The sequence below is a fragment of the Callithrix jacchus genome, chromosome 20, assembly GCF_049354715.1.
Source record: "Callithrix jacchus isolate 240 chromosome 20, calJac240_pri, whole genome shotgun sequence".
Classification (NCBI taxonomy): Eukaryota; Metazoa; Chordata; class Mammalia; order Primates; family Cebidae; genus Callithrix; species Callithrix jacchus.
In genome coordinates, this window is record NC_133521.1 from 30,730,087 (window position 1) to 30,745,466 (window position 15,380).

The following is a 15,380-nucleotide window of genomic DNA, read 5'->3' on the forward strand; positions in this document are numbered from 1 at the left end:
GCAAGCAGACAGTTCTCTCCAGGCGAGACATACTTGTCGTCTGGTGACTCCAGGACCCTCACACCCGGTGGCTGATATACCTGCTCCTCTGCTTCCTTAGTTCACAGTCTCATAAAGAAGCATGGGAGAGATTTAGGGTCCCAAGAAATGCTTTATGTGCCATTCACCTTTTATTTGCTTCCTCACTGGCATGAGGTACAAAAGATAAAGACTGTTAGGTTATTATTTTTGTGGCTCTCTCTCTCATACACAGGATGAGAATAAGCCAGAACACTCATAATTTACTTGGGATACAAAGATAAGGACCCACACTCCAGAGTCAGACTAATCTGGGTTCATATTCTAGCAGAAGTTGGAAGCTGTTATGAGACTGGCCTGGGGGATATCCTGCTGTTCTTAGCTTTTGCTTTGTGGTGTGTTTACTCAGGACCATCCCATGGAGAGGTGGGGCAGAGCTGGGCTGGGACTTGACTCCAGCACCTTTGCTTGGTGGAGCTGCATTGCTTTGGACAGTGTCTGTAGCATGGGAGTCATAATGAAGCTCAAAGGTTATTGCGAGGATGAGGTGGCATGTCATGTGCTGTAGATGGGCCATTGAAGGGGCGCAGGAAGTGTGACTTCTCTCATGGCACTTCTCAAATGCTCAAATGTCGGGAAATCCAGCTTAACTCTGTTATGTGGGTGAGTTTTAGCTGATTTAGCAGTTAGACCTTGAAGATCATCACTTTTAAATGATTTAATTTTAAAATGAATAAAGACTTGCAATATTTATAAAAGTAAGAATAATGTTAATAAAAATTAAAGCTTAAAGGTAGTGGGTGCTTACTTTGTATGGCATAAAAAAAATAAGTACTACCATCATCTCCTTTTATACTTGAGAAAACTGAAGTTCAGACCTGACCAAGGTGACACATCTAGTAAGTAATTGATGGAGATTTTAGTCTGTGTTTTCACATGTACAATGTTCTTTGTGTGTTTCCCTGCAGATTCCGAGGTTGGTGAAAGTTGTGGAGGAAAGTTCACCTTACTTTAAAGTAATCAGCCCCAAAGATGTTAGCCGCAAAGTGGCTCCTGGAGTGCCCTCCGTATTCCGAATCCTCTTTACTCCAGAGGAGAACAAGGTAATACCAGGACTGGCAAGAAATTGGATACTTGTACTGGCAGATTGCAATTCAATTCTGAATATTTACAAAGGTGGTGGTGGTCTTGGTGTTGATATTTGTGTTGGTAGTGTTGGTGGTATGGTGGTAGTGTTGATGGTGTTGGTAATATTGATGGTGGTGATGATGTGGATGGTGGTGGTGGTAATATTGATGGTGGTGATGATGTGGATGGTGGTGGTGGTAATATTGATGGTGGTGATGATGTGGATGGTGGTGGTGGTATTGATGTCGGTACTGGTGTTGTTGCTATTAGTAGTGTTGGTGGGTAGTGGTGGGTGGTGGTGTAGATGGTGGTGATATTGTTGTCACTAATGGTGGTGGTAGTGGTGTTGTCAGTATTTAGTGTTGGTGGATGGTGGGTGCTTAAGTGGTAGTGATGTTAGTATTTGTAGTGTTGGTGGGTAGTGGCAGCAGTGGTGTAGATGGTGGTAGTATTGATTGGTGATGGTGATGGTGGTATAGATGGTGATGGTGCTGTCATTGATGGTGGAGTAGGTGGTAGTGGTAGTGGTGTCAGTATTTGTAGTCTTGGTGGGTAGTGGTGGCGGTGGTGTAGACGGTAGTAGTATTGATTGGTGATGGTGATGGTGGTATAGATGGTGATAGTGCTGTCGATGGTGGCGTAGGTGGGAGTAGTTGTGAGAGGAGTGCTGAGACAAAGGACAAAGATTTTGGCTTTTAGGAAGTTTAGGGCCTTAGTTGGTTAGGACTTCCCTCCCCAGATTATAACTAGTGTGTGAAAGAAACCCAAACCTCAAACATAATATCATAGTATCTGCCTCAGTAATGGTAAAGCTAGAGCTGAGAGCAGAGGCCTGCCTGGCCTCTCACCCTGTCGGCTCACAGGCAGTCTAGGAAGAGCCTGCAGTCTAAAAGGAGGCCATTTTCCCTCAGCACCGCTGCAGCGGTGGGGAGGGGAATGAAGCCCAGTCTCACTTTCCTCAGTGATAGAAATTCCAGTTTCTCCCAGGAGGGACAGAACAGGTATGGGGGCCTGAGGGTGGAGGCTTCCTCCCCAGCCCTTCTCCAGAGGGTAGAACTGTCGGTCATTTTTCTTCTTTGTGGGCCTAAATGTGAGGAAAAGAGTTTTACCAGCATGATTGGAGGAGTGAGGACAGAGAACAAGTCTGAAATATGCAGAATAACATGCAGTTTGTATACCCTGTTAACAGCAGGGATCCTTATCGGTGTTGCACTCTTATGGTTGGAATCAGTAGAGCACAGTGGAGTCAGAACCAGCTTCCTCACTGCTGATACCTATCCGCCGCTGTCAGTGTCATTACCAGCATTCCCTCTACTATTGCTTGTTGTTACTACTTTTCTGGAGAGCAAGGATAGAGAATTTGATGTGATTTGTTAAGTGCATACTCCTTGTGGTGAGTGGTTAGAAATTCCATTATAATAATAGCTTAGTTATAATTTTGCCACTTTGTAGTATTACTATTTATATCTTGGGTTGCGTTTATGAAACTGTAATTTTGTTTGAGGTTCTAAGAGATAACTCCAGATGTAGGGCTTTTTGTTATATATTGTTGAAGTCCTCAATGTTTCTGGAGGCTCTCTGTCTGAATACTATTTGTGGGGAGAACAGTGTCCGGATTTACTCTGCGTATGAGATTCCTACACCATCTTTTCTGTAGAAAGCTGATCATAAGCCTTTGTGCAGCTTGAAATACAAAGCGTACTGGATTTCAGGAGGGGGTTTCCTTAGTTTTTTCTGTGCTGGAAAAAATTTGTCTTCTGTTGGTTAAGTATTGTACCTGCACCTGTCTGACTGAAAAAGGGATACATGAGACTTTCTCGAGATGGAATGTTCTATATTGGCATGAGGATTACATGGCTGAATTCCTTTGTCAAAACATTTAATATTTGTGCTTTTCAATATATACATACATTTTACCTAAAAAAGCCTATATAACAATAGAAGAGGGAGGGAGTGGATAGAGGGATAGAGGGAATCAGAATAATAGAGGGTTAAGAGTTATTGAATCTGAGTGATGGGTACATTGGGGCTTGTCATGCTAGTCCGTCTTCTTTGTTCATGTTTTAAATTTTCCATAATCAAAAGCTAAAAGAAGAGAGAGACTTATTACTGTTTATCTATCCAGCAAAGAAATAGTTGAAATTTATTTAAAGTTTGTTGCTACATAGTTTATCAACATGAAATGCTAACATTTCTGCTGAGGATTACTACTTCACTGTGTTTTGTGGCTGTTCATCTCACTCTCAGCTCTTTCATTCCTTCTTACCATTCCATTTATCCAGCATTGCATGTCTGTTGGGAAACCCTTAATTTAAAAAATTAACTAAGTTAAATGTTGTTATACTGTTACTTCTAAATAGTTGAAAGTCTAAAAGTTGAGAGTCGCCTATCACGGACTCAAGAAGGAAGCCAGACCGGAGATTCCCGGGCAGAAGAACACCATCAGTCTTAATGCCGCTGTTTTGGCCGGCGCAGTGGGTTGCTCAGATTCCGGCGCTGGGAATCAATAAATTGGACGTCTACTCAGAAACCTAATTAGAAAGGTGGTAATTATAAAGATGACAGACGGATAAATTTATAACGAAGGGAAGAAACCAGCCTGAAAAGGCTGAGAATACCCAATATCAGAACACCTCTCCCTCCACAAGGGATTATAGTTCCTCATTAGCAACAGAACAAGCCCTGATGGAAAAGGACTGTGTTCAATGAACAGAAGTAGGCTTCAGAGGGTGGATGATAAGAAACTTCTGAGAGTTAAAAGAACTTGTTCTAACCCAATGTAAAGAAACTAAGAACTTTGAAAAAAGGTTTGACGAAATGCTAACAAGAATAGACAATATAGAGAGGAATATAAATGAACTAATGGAGTTGAAAAACTCAACACGAGAACTTGACAAAATATGCACAAATTTTAATAGCCAAATTGATCAAGCAGAAGAAAGGATATCAGAGGTCGAAGACCAACTTAATGAAATAAAATGAGAAGACAAGAATAGAGAAAAAAGGATAAAAAGGAATGAGCAAAGTCTCCAAGAAATATGGGACTATGTGAAAAGACTCAAAACAGAGGGATGGAGAAAGATTTACCAACAAAATGGAGAGCAAAAATAAATAAATAGAAAGTTATCAAAAGCTACATGTATGTTTGAGGAGACATAGTGAAGATAATGGTTACCTGTGAGAGATTCAGCTAGGCAGTTTTAGAGACATTAAGATCTTGTGTTGGACTTGGCTCTAAACTGTATAGTTTATTTCCAAAGACAGAGTTGTTTTCTCATTTTGCTGGCTAGCTAACACTGATGATGGCGTAGTCAGTACCTACATTCACTTTCACTGTTGGAAAGGCAACAGGGCCATGCACAGAATGACCTGCTACAGTTAGGCATGTCTTTCGGGCTGCTCCAGAATGCAGCCAACAAGTGGCTAGAGCCAGATTTATTTTAGGAAAAGTAAAAGTCATTCATTTCACTAAGTGTCACTGTTTCTTCACTTGGCAAAATCGATAACCAAAATATGTGCTTTTTTCCTTCTTATCCCCTGCTGATCTGAGCACACTCCATTCTCATTTACCGTCCTCACATCTGGAGGGTGAGATATGTAAATTGCAGCATGCCACAGTTAATAAGCCAGTCCCCTTTCAATTGGATTTTCAGTACCCATGTATATTAGCACATCGAAGATGATAATGCAATTTACATTTTTCCCCCTGTCATCTATTAATCTGGCTGTCTGGGGAATGGAACTTGTTAAGAATGCCAAATGCCCAGATAACAGGTGCAGCAAATTCACTTTGGCTTTCCTTATCTCTCCTCACACAGACTTAAAAAAATGATTGGATATATTATTAATCTAATAATCCTAGTGTTACATATCATACACTGTAGAAATATAATAGTTCATGTCATCATAAAATAACATATAATATTCTAGAGCCAGACATTTTTCTTGACCTCTTAAGTTTGTATCTTTACCATTCAAATGAGAATGAAAAATATTAGGCTTTTGTGGGCAAGCAAAACATAGTCCTTCCTTGGACTTAAACCATCGATTTGCAATGTATTGTCATAGGGAAATGGCAGCAAGCTTTGAAGAAAGTGATGCAACTGGGTGGCTCAGTTATGGTTTAAGAAAATGTCTAATTTGTTGTCAGAATGGTTTTTCCAACTTGTCACTATGAAATTTAAAAACCATAGCCCAAGAAGAATAGAAAATGCAATCATGTTTTATGTTATCTATGTATACAATAGTAATAAAACTTATACTGCCAGCAATTTGAATTTAAATGTAAGTGTCATAAAATTGCCCACAATCAATGACTTTTTGTTGGCAAAAATAATGATCAGGATTTTATTTTCCTCCTGCCTGAAATTCACTCTCCAGTTCTATCTGGACTACTCCTGTAGCCCCAGTACCTGGCACAGGGCTTGACACAGAGAAAGGGTGCAGTTAAGTATTTGTGGAGTGAGATAAGTAAGTAAAAGTTAATCTAAGAAAATATAAAGAAGTTTCTTTGACTTGAGATTTGCCTACAGATGATAAGAGAATGTAAAAAGGGCTCAAATATCTTTTTGTGTCATGAATATATTAGATGTTAACTTTCTTCCTTGTCATTTCAGTTAAGATGACTAGGAAGTCTTCTCTAGAAGTTTCTCTTCCTTTTGTTTCATATTTTCAGATAGTCATATCAATACTTTTTAGCTTTATGGACTTCATAAATACAATTTGATAAGGCTAACAATGATTTTAGGAAAAAATTTTTTTAATTCTGTAAACTTTTTTTTTCTATGATCAGTTGACAAGGAAATTTCTTTATGGAAAAACTCTTGATAGTGTAGATATTAAAAAGAGAACATATTAAAAATAAATCATATTCTTTCATTTACTCTGTGCTAGCACCAGTTTTCTGAGCCAGATCCAATGGAGAATAGAACAAGCTTTGGCCTTCATGGAGCTTACATTTCACAATGAATCAACAAACAAACAAATATGTATAATTTAATGCCAGAAATTGACATAATAGAGGGTAGGGAATGATAAGGGCTCTGTTTTCTTTCAAAAGTAAGGTCAAAGAGTACTTCTCTGATACACAGATCAAGGGAAGACTCCTCTGGTGACATCTGGGCAGAGAACTAATATAAGCCATGCAAATATCTGAGGGAAGGGCTATCTAGGACCAGGAACAGCAAGTGCAAAGGCCCTGTGGCAGAAACACACTTGATAGCAGGCTCGAGAAAGTACAAGACCAGTGGGGCTGGAGCAGAGAAAGCTGTTGGAAACATGGTAGGAAATGAGATTGCAGAAGGTGAGCTCATGAAGGATCTTAGAAGCCATGCAAAGTGGGATAGGAAGCAACCACAAAGTACTTAAAATATTTTTATTACGGAAGGCTTTATTTTCCTCATATGCAAAAGTAGAAAGAACAGCATGGTGAACTGTCATCACCCAGCTTTTTAAATCTCAGCACATGACCTGTCTGGCTTCATCCGTCCTGCTCCTTGCCCCAGTCGATTTTGAAGCAATTCATCTGTAAATATTTCATTATTTTTCTCTAAAAGACAAGGGCCTTTTTAAAAATGAGCAAAACCACAGTACCATGATCGTGCCTAAAAAAGCCAGTCACCCCTTAATGTCGTCACATATCCAGTTGATAGTTTGGATCTTGTTTTTAAAAAACCAGCTTTAAAAATGTTGGTTAAAAAAAACAACAACATTGTATACTAAGTGCAACAATGGTTCACAATTAAGAAAAAGTTTTTTTTTTAATTGATTTTCTTAAATCAGGATCCAAACAAGGGTTGCTCATTATTCCCATCACTTCGTTTAGAATGACCCTTTTCCCCCTTTGCCTGTAACTGATAGATCTGTAGCCTTGATTAGATTCGTTTAATTTTTTCTTTTTTCTTTTTGGTCAAGAAGCCAATAAAGATCATTCCCTGCATCACCGAGGGTTAAGCTTCAAATTCCGTAATTTATTTTGCACTTACTGGTTGGAATTATTCTAAAAACAACAACAACAAAACCAAAACTTTCCCTCACCAGCTTTTCAGCTTCCCCGAGTTCCAGTCCGTTCTGGAAAGATAGGAGAAATGCTCGTCCTCTCCTTTTCTCCAGCCTAATGGGTTGTGATTAGGAATGACACAATCCGACTTACATTTTAGGACCACTCTGGCTGCCGAGTAGAGAACAGACTGAAGCGGGGGTACGTGAGGCGTCACAGCTAGTGGCCTCCCCTTGACATTCAGTTTCTCTTTCCTCGCTGGTAAGAGAACCACAATTTAAAACATTAATTTTTAATTGACAAATAAAAATTATATATATTTATGGTGTTCAACATGACGTTTCAGTAGATATACACACTGTGGAATGGCTAAATCAAGCTAATTAATATATACATTACCTCACATGCTTGTAATTATTTTTAGTGAGAACATTTAAAATCTACTTTCTTAGCATTTTCAATTTTACAATACATTGTTATTAAGTTGTATAGTAGATCTCCTGAACATCTTCTCCCTGTCTAACTGAAATTTTGTACCCTCTGACCAGCATCCCCGAATTCCCCAGCCCCACCCCCTGGGAATCACCGTTCTATTCTCTGCTTCTATGCGTTTGACTGTATTAGATTCCACATATAATTGAAATCATGCAGTATTTGTATCTCTATGCCTGGCTTATTTTACTTAGCATAATTGCCCCCAGGTTCATCCATGTTGTCACAAATGATGGAATTTCCTTCTAAGCTTACACAGTATTCCATTGTGTGTATATACCACATTTTTTTTTTGACAGTCTCACTCTGTTGCCCAGGCTGGAGTGCAGTGGTGCAATCTCAGCTCACTGCAGCCTCCACCTCCCAGGCTCAAGCAGTCCTACCTCAGCCTCCCAAGTAACTGGGATTACAGGTGCCCACCACCACGCCCAGCTAATTTTTCAAAATTTTTTTATTTTTAGTAGAGATGGGGTTTTTCCATGTTGGCCAGGCTGCTCTCAAACTCCTGAGCTCAACTGATCTGCCCATCTTAGCCTCCCCAAATTCTGGGATTATAGGCGTGAGCCAGTGTGCCCCGCCCACATTTTCTTTATCTGTTCATCCATTGATGGACACTTGGGTTGATTCCACATGTTGGCTATCATGAATAATGCTGCAATGAACGTGGGGGTTCAGGTAGCTCTTTCACATACTGATTTCATTTCCTTTGGATATATACCCAGAAGTGAAATTACTAGATCATATGGTAGTTCTATTTTTAATTTTTTGAGCAACTGCCATACTGTCTTCCATACTGGCTGTACTAATTTACATTCCCATCATCAGTGTACTGGGAGAACCACAGATTTTGACTGGACTCTGCTGCCTGAAATAAGAGATTACATTGCCCAGCCTCCTTCACAGCTGTGTGTAAGTGTCAGCCAATGAGATGTGAGTAGAGATCCAAGGCACCTGCTTGAAGAGGGCTGACACAGCAGAAGATACCCTGTCCCTTCTGCCTTCCTCCTCCTGCCCTGCAGCTTGACTGTGAAAGAGTTGTGTCCCAGGAATCACTCTGCCCCACAGGGTGACATCAGGGATGGCAGCTGCATGCTAGAATGGTAGAGGAGGAATTTAGGAATTTGGGTCTCTGATGACACTGTTGAGCCACCCTGCCGACCTGGCCTGCCTACCTCTGGACTTCTTTGTATAAGAGAGGTAAACTTCTACCTAGTATAAACTCCTCTTATTTTTGCTGTTTTTCCTGTTCTAACATAGCTGGCTGATCCCTGATGCATACAGGGGCCATACTTAGTTCAGGTAAAAGATAAGGAAAGTTTGGTTGAGGGCGGTGACAGCAATGGTGATGAAAAGTAGGAGGAGTAAAGATGTATACTTTCTTTTTTCTTTTTTTTTTTTTTTTTGAGACAGCGTTTCACTCTTGTTGTCCAGACTGTAGTACAATGGTGCAATCTCAGCTCCCTGCATGATCCCACCTCCTGGGTTCAAGTGATTCTCCTGCCTCAGCCTCCTGAGTAGCTGGGATTACAGGTACCTGCCACCACACCCAGCTATTTTTTTTGTATTTTTAGTAGAGACGGGGTTTCTGCATGTTGGCCAGGCTGGTCTCGAACTCCTGGCCCCAGGCAATCCACCTGCCTCAGCCTCCTAAAGTGCTGGGATTACAGGCGTGAGCCACCGCACCCAGCAAGATGTATACTTTTATTGTACAGCTGCCAGGATTTACTGATGGATTGATGAAGGGTATGAGAAAGAAATGCACCTAGTTTGAACAGTAGGATTTTGGCTAACAAATGGTCAAATGGTGGTGTCATTTATGGAGATAGGGAACAGAGGAGAAAAAGCAGTTTTGTGGGGCTGGGTGTTCAGTTCATAACTGAAGTGATGGCTTAAGCCTGCAGGCTGCCAGAGCCTCCCAGCTCATAATATCTGAATTAATTGTAAGCCAGCAGAGCAATATATAATGCTGTATAGTCTAGTATAGTCTTATTAAATGCATTACTTTAGAGATTGAAATACATTTAAAGGGACTTGTTTAGAGAACTTCATACTCTTTTATGGATGTGTGAATTGATTATGAAAAAATTTATAATTCTAATCAAACTTCAAACCTGCCTCATTTGGGAACTTGAAAAGGTTCGAAAACATCTCTCTCAGTATTTTGATTAGCCTCCTAAACTATTTTCAGCTGCCTTTAATTCCTTCTAGAACAAGGCAGCCGATATGTGAATATAGAATAAAATGAGACAAACACTTCAGGGTCTCCTCTTATCCTGGATTCAGCAGCATCTTTTGTTCTAGCTCTCAACAATCAGTTAATGCTCAGTCTCTACATGTGCCAGGGGCTTTTCAGTTTATAATTCCCAACAAAACGTGTGCTGGCTGGATTTGATCTAAGAAAAAGCAAAAATAGTACTTATCTCTTTAGGATTCTGTAGTAATCAGACGAGGCTGTTGTATTGTTGAATTCGGTGGGGTTTTCTAAGATCAAGTGTGCTTAGTGCAATTTGTACTTCCTCATGTCTGGATATAATAAGTTTTGAGTCTGGTATTACCCTCTGGAAACTAGAATCAATTGCAGAGCTTAGAGTCTAACAACTCAATTTTTTTATTTTTATTTTTACTTTATTTATTTGTTTGAGACAGAGTCTCACTCTGTCGCCCAGGCTGGAGTGCAATGGTGCCATCTCGGCTCACTGCAGTGTCTGCTTCCCGGGTTCAAACGATTCTCTGCCTCGGCTTCCTGAGTAGCTGAGACTACAGGTGTGAGCCACCATGCCCAGCTAATTTTTGTAGAGATTGGGTTTTGCCATGTTGGCCAGGCTGGTCTTAAACTCCTGGCCTCAAGTGATCCACCTGCGCCGGCCTCCCAAAGTGCTAGGATTACGGATGTGAGCTACCGTGTCCAGCCATTTAAAAAAATATATTTTAAATAAAAAGGAATTTCAGGGGACACAGTAGGTATATATATTTATGGGGTACATGAGATATTTTGATAGAACCATTCCAGGTGAAATAAGCACCTCATGGAGAATGGGTATCCATCCCCTCAAGCATTTATCCTATGAGTTCCTCACAATCCAGTTATGTTCTTTAAGTGATTTATAAATATACTGGCAACCCAATCAATTTTATAAATACTATTTATTCCTTTCTATGACTCACTCCTGACTTAGGACTTTTTTTTTTTTGCAACAGAGTTTCGCTTTTGTTACCCAGGCTAGAAGGCAATGGCACGATCTCAGCTCATCGCAACCTCCACCTCCTGGGTTCAGGCAATTCTCCTGCCTCAGCCTCCTGAGTAGCTGGGATTACAGGCACGCACCACCATGCCCAGCTAATTTTTGTATTTTTAGTAGAGACGGGGTTTCACCTTGTTGACCAGGATGGTCTCAATCTCTTGACCTCATGATCCACCTGCCCCAGCCTCCCAAAGTGCTGGGATTACAGGCTTGAGTCACTGCACCCAGCGACTTAGGGCTTTTATGTTCACAATTCCCCTTGCCAGGAGCACTCTGTTCCTAGATCTCACCCAACTAGCTCCTTTTGCTGTTCAGGTCCCCATCCAAAGGTCACCTCCTTAGTTGTTCTAACCTAAATCAAAATCAGTCCCATCCAATATTATCACTTCACCATGCTTTCTTTTCTTCAAAGCTCTCATCACTTTCTGAAATTATCTTGTTCTATTATTATTATCCGTATCAGTATACGGATGGCTAGATGGCTCCCTACCAACGAGAGTAAGCATATGTTGAATTTTTTTCTATATGCCTTACACAGATTATACTTAATACAAAAGTTTGATAAGGACAGCGAACATTTATTGCATACTTACTGGTTGCTAAATGCTAGGTTCAGTACTTACGCACCTAAGTGCCTATCTGTGTCATCTCATGCCTGGGCTACAATAGTGGCTTCCTAGCTGGCCTCCCTTTTCCCACTGCAGTCTGTGGCCCACATCGCAGCCAGTGCTTCAGTGCCTTTTTCTAAAACGTTACTCAGGTTACTCCATGATCAGCTTTCAGCCTCGGGAATGCCTTCAGCCCTCTCAGTTCCTCTCAATGGTTTATAAAATCTGCGAGATCTGGCCCCCACCACCTCTTGGCCGTGTGTCTAACCACTCTCTTTCCCTTGCTCCTCTCTGACCACAGGTTCCAAATCACACTTCCCCCAGATAGCCATCCATCCACATGGCTTCCTTTGTCACTCATGTCTCTGCTGAAGTGTCACCTCCTCATAGAGGCCTTTCCTGAGCCCCCACCCCATGTAAAAGAGCTCTCAAGTCTCTCTGTCTTCATATCATGATTTATTTTATCTTCAGTCATCACTACCCAGTGTTCCATGACTGACTTTCCTTCCTTCAGCCAGTATTTGTTGAGCCTAGCTAAGGGCTAGGCTCTGTTCTAGGTACTGGGTATACAGAAGGCAAGAAGACGGGCAAATCCCCCTTGACATGGAAATAAGGGAGAAACATGCTATACTCACTGAGGAGGTAGAATATATGATATACTAGGTGGTTCTGGGCAAGACTAAAGCTGGACAGAAGGTAAGGGAGTGATGGTACAGGAGAGGGAGAGTTCTAGTGAAAATCGGGTGGTCAGGGAAGGCCTCAGGGAGGCAGTGGATCACTGTGCCAAGCACTGAAGAGGTGAGGGAGTGAGCACCGTGAATAAGCAGAGGGAAGGAGAGGACACCATGTGTGAAGGCTCAGAAGGGGAAGCCTGTGGCTGCAGGAGGAGCCCGGGGAGAGGAGGAGATATGGCCAGAGAAATGATGAGGACACCAGGCCGCAGGACCCTCACACGCATGCCAGCCTCAGCCTAGGTGCTTTTCAACAGAGCAGCAGCCTGAGCCAACTTACATTTTTACTGGATCCCTTTGGCCCTTGGGTGGAAAATAGACTTTAGGAGAGCAAGGATTGAAATAGAAAGTCTTGTTAGCCTGGGAAAGATTGGAGTGGCTAGGACCAGGGTGGCAGAGGTAGAGGTGGTGAGCAGCGATTGCAGTTCAGATATATTTTGAAGGTAGATCCTATGGGTTGTATCAAGAAATTGAGAAACAGAGCATGAAAGGATGCCTCATTTCAGGGTTCTAAAGCCAGACTGCTGGAGAGATGCAGATGCCAGAACTGAGACCAGGAGGGTACTGAGACCAGGAGGCTGCAAGGGCATGGGGCTGGGGCGGAGAGAAGGTCAGACGTCAGCTGGCTTTGTGGAGCCTCTGTGGGTATTAGAAAAAGGTTCCCCCTCTGGGCTGAAGCTGTTTTGCCTCCACTCCTGGCCCTCTGCAGGAACTCTTGATGTACAGTTGCAGGCAGTGTCATTTATTAGGGGCTTTGGTTTGGGATATAAGTTTATATCCAATGAGATGCTGACTGCGCAGCTGGTTATGAGCTTGGCACTCAAGGGAACAGATAGAACCACAGGCGTAAAGGCTATTTGTGAGCATTCCTGGCAGTTTTAGCTTTATATTTATTTATATGTGAGTTGCATTGTGCATTACATATCCCTTACTCATCTGTTCGTCATCTCCTCCACCCTGATGTGAGCTGGAGGAGGACCGTGACCATGCCTGCATTTCCTGATTGGTTGCATTCCTAGACCTAACACAGTCCATGCTGGCACCTGGGGCACTTAATGAACACAGCTGAATGAATAAACTGGGGATGCCACTGCTTCACGCTTGTTCTGTGGCTTCATGAAGTTGAGTATGTGGCCAGCCCTATATGCCAATTTCTATGCCAGATGGTCCCATTCTCATTCTATGCCCAAAGCCCAAAAAGAGCTTTTTAAAATCCTCTACCACTCACTACCATTTATCGCTTGGTTACCAAAAGGAAATTTATGTTCAAAATGACTTTTCATTAATCGATTGCCTTGCAGCTAAAACCCACATTAAAGTGATGAGAAAACTTAAAATGAAGGACAATAAAGATGGTTTAGATATCAAGTACTTTTCATGGTGACCTCTTTTAACTTTTTCTTTGCTGCATTGCAGGCAAGTATTCTATTTCTATCCTACGAGATGACAAAAAGAGTGACTTTATTCAGCATTTCTGTTGCATTTAGACTCATAACTGAGGAAGAGAGATGCCTAGGGCCTCAGTATTTTTATTTGGAAAGGTCAGAAATGGCTTTGTGCAAGAGGTGAGGTTTCAACTGACTTATGTATCAGTTATCTATTGCTGTGTAATTACAAACAATCCCACATTTAGTGGCTTACAATAATAAGTACTTATTATTGCTCACAAGACCGTGGTTCAACTGGGCGGTTTTTCTGGTCTTGGCTGAGCCCACTTGTGCATCCTGCTCATTGTGGCTGGATTCACTCATGTATCTGGGGGTCAGCTGGCTGTAGGCTGCTCTAGCATGGTCTTGGTTGGAGCATCCAGGTGCACATCTGGCAGCAGGCTGGAAAAGGCTCGTTTACATGCCAGTGGCAGGGTTCCAAGAGCAAGACTGGACATGCCCAAAGCTTCTTGAGGTCTCAGCTTGAAACTGGCATAGCATAACTTCTGCCACCTTGTATTGCTCAAAGCAAATGGAGTAGAGGCTCCTTTCTTGATGGAGAAGCTGTGAAGTCACATTGCAAACAGTATGGGCAGAAAGAGGCCATTAATTTAAAACATCATTCTAATACACAGGCTTGAAGGAGAACTAGGGTTTGGAAGGAGGACCTCAGGGAACAGTTGTGAATCTCCTTGGATCTACAGGAGAAACAGGCTTGTCCTGCCACTGTCCCTTATCCTACCCCCCTATTTCCTGGGAAACACGAAGCATAGCTTCTCTGCCAGCTGTAGGTTTTAACACTAGATCTGTTCTCTCTCTCTCAGAAAAGACAATGTCATTGAAAGTACTTCTGTAATTGTCTTAAGTTTTCATAGAAATACACTAGAAGTTGTTTTGCAAAATGCCTCGCATATGACCTTTTTCCTTGCACAGTTACCTTGATCATGTTGCTTTTTCCACAAATAATGATCGTACCCTTCCCTTGTAGGATTATGCCCATATGTTGACCTGTGTTACTGAAAGAGAAAAGTTTATTGTACCCATCAAAGCTAGAGGCGCACGAGCCATTCTCGATTTTCCTGACAAGCTGAATTTTTCCACCTGCCCTGTCAAATACAGCACCCAGAAGATTCTGCTGGTACGAAACATTGGCAATAAAAATGCTGTATTTCACATCAAAACTTGTAGGTATGCATGCCTTTGACTCTTGTTTTTGATTGATTATAGCTAAATCTGGTCAGCTCAAGTGATTTGCTACAATAACATTGGGGGTGGAACTGCTTGTTACAGTCTTCAGTTGCAAAGCTGGCAGACCTCACTGATGAAGGATATACTTCCTCTTCATCCTCAGAGGAAACTAAAATTCAAGGTTTCATATCTCATATCCACATTACACTAAATCCTCTTACCTGTTTGGTTTTTCAAAATGCTGGATAAAAGTGCTTCTTTCAATACAGAGAATGGCCCATAGGAATATAGAAATAAATTTGTTTGGATTGAGAATTTTATAACTGGCTTGATCAGTTTCCTGTTGCCATTGTAACAAATTGCCACAAACTAAGAGGCTTAAAACAACACAAATTTATTATCTTACATTTCAGTGGGTCAGAAGTTGCACTGGGCTAAAATCAAAGTGAGAGCAGGGCTGCATTCCTTTCTGGAGGCTTAAGGGGAGAGAGTACATTTCTTTGCCTTTTCCAGTTTCTAGGGGATGTCCACATTTTTTGGCTCACGGC

The 15,380-nt window shown here is 41.6% G+C and overlaps 1 protein-coding gene across 22 annotated transcripts in view; it reads left to right on the top strand.

Moving 5' to 3' along the window:
- The window catches only part of HYDIN (HYDIN axonemal central pair apparatus protein), a 516,394-nt gene that overhangs the window by 133,052 nt on the left and 367,962 nt on the right, over positions 1-15,380 (top strand). For 17 of the 22 annotated variants that reach the window (XR_008478211.2, XR_013530165.1, XR_013530166.1 and 14 more), the window contains 2 exons: positions 987-1,121; positions 14,633-14,832. Coding sequence is in view for 18 of the 22 variants with exons in the window: in XM_078357699.1 (XP_078213825.1) it covers positions 987-1,121; positions 14,633-14,832 (335 nt within the window). In the remaining 4 variants the exon portion in view is untranslated. Of the gene's footprint in view, positions 1-986; positions 1,122-8,700; positions 8,834-14,632; positions 14,833-15,380 lie in introns of those variants that run through there. The other 5 variants (XM_078357702.1, XM_078357703.1, XM_054248691.2 and 2 more) reach the window with 2 other exon arrangements.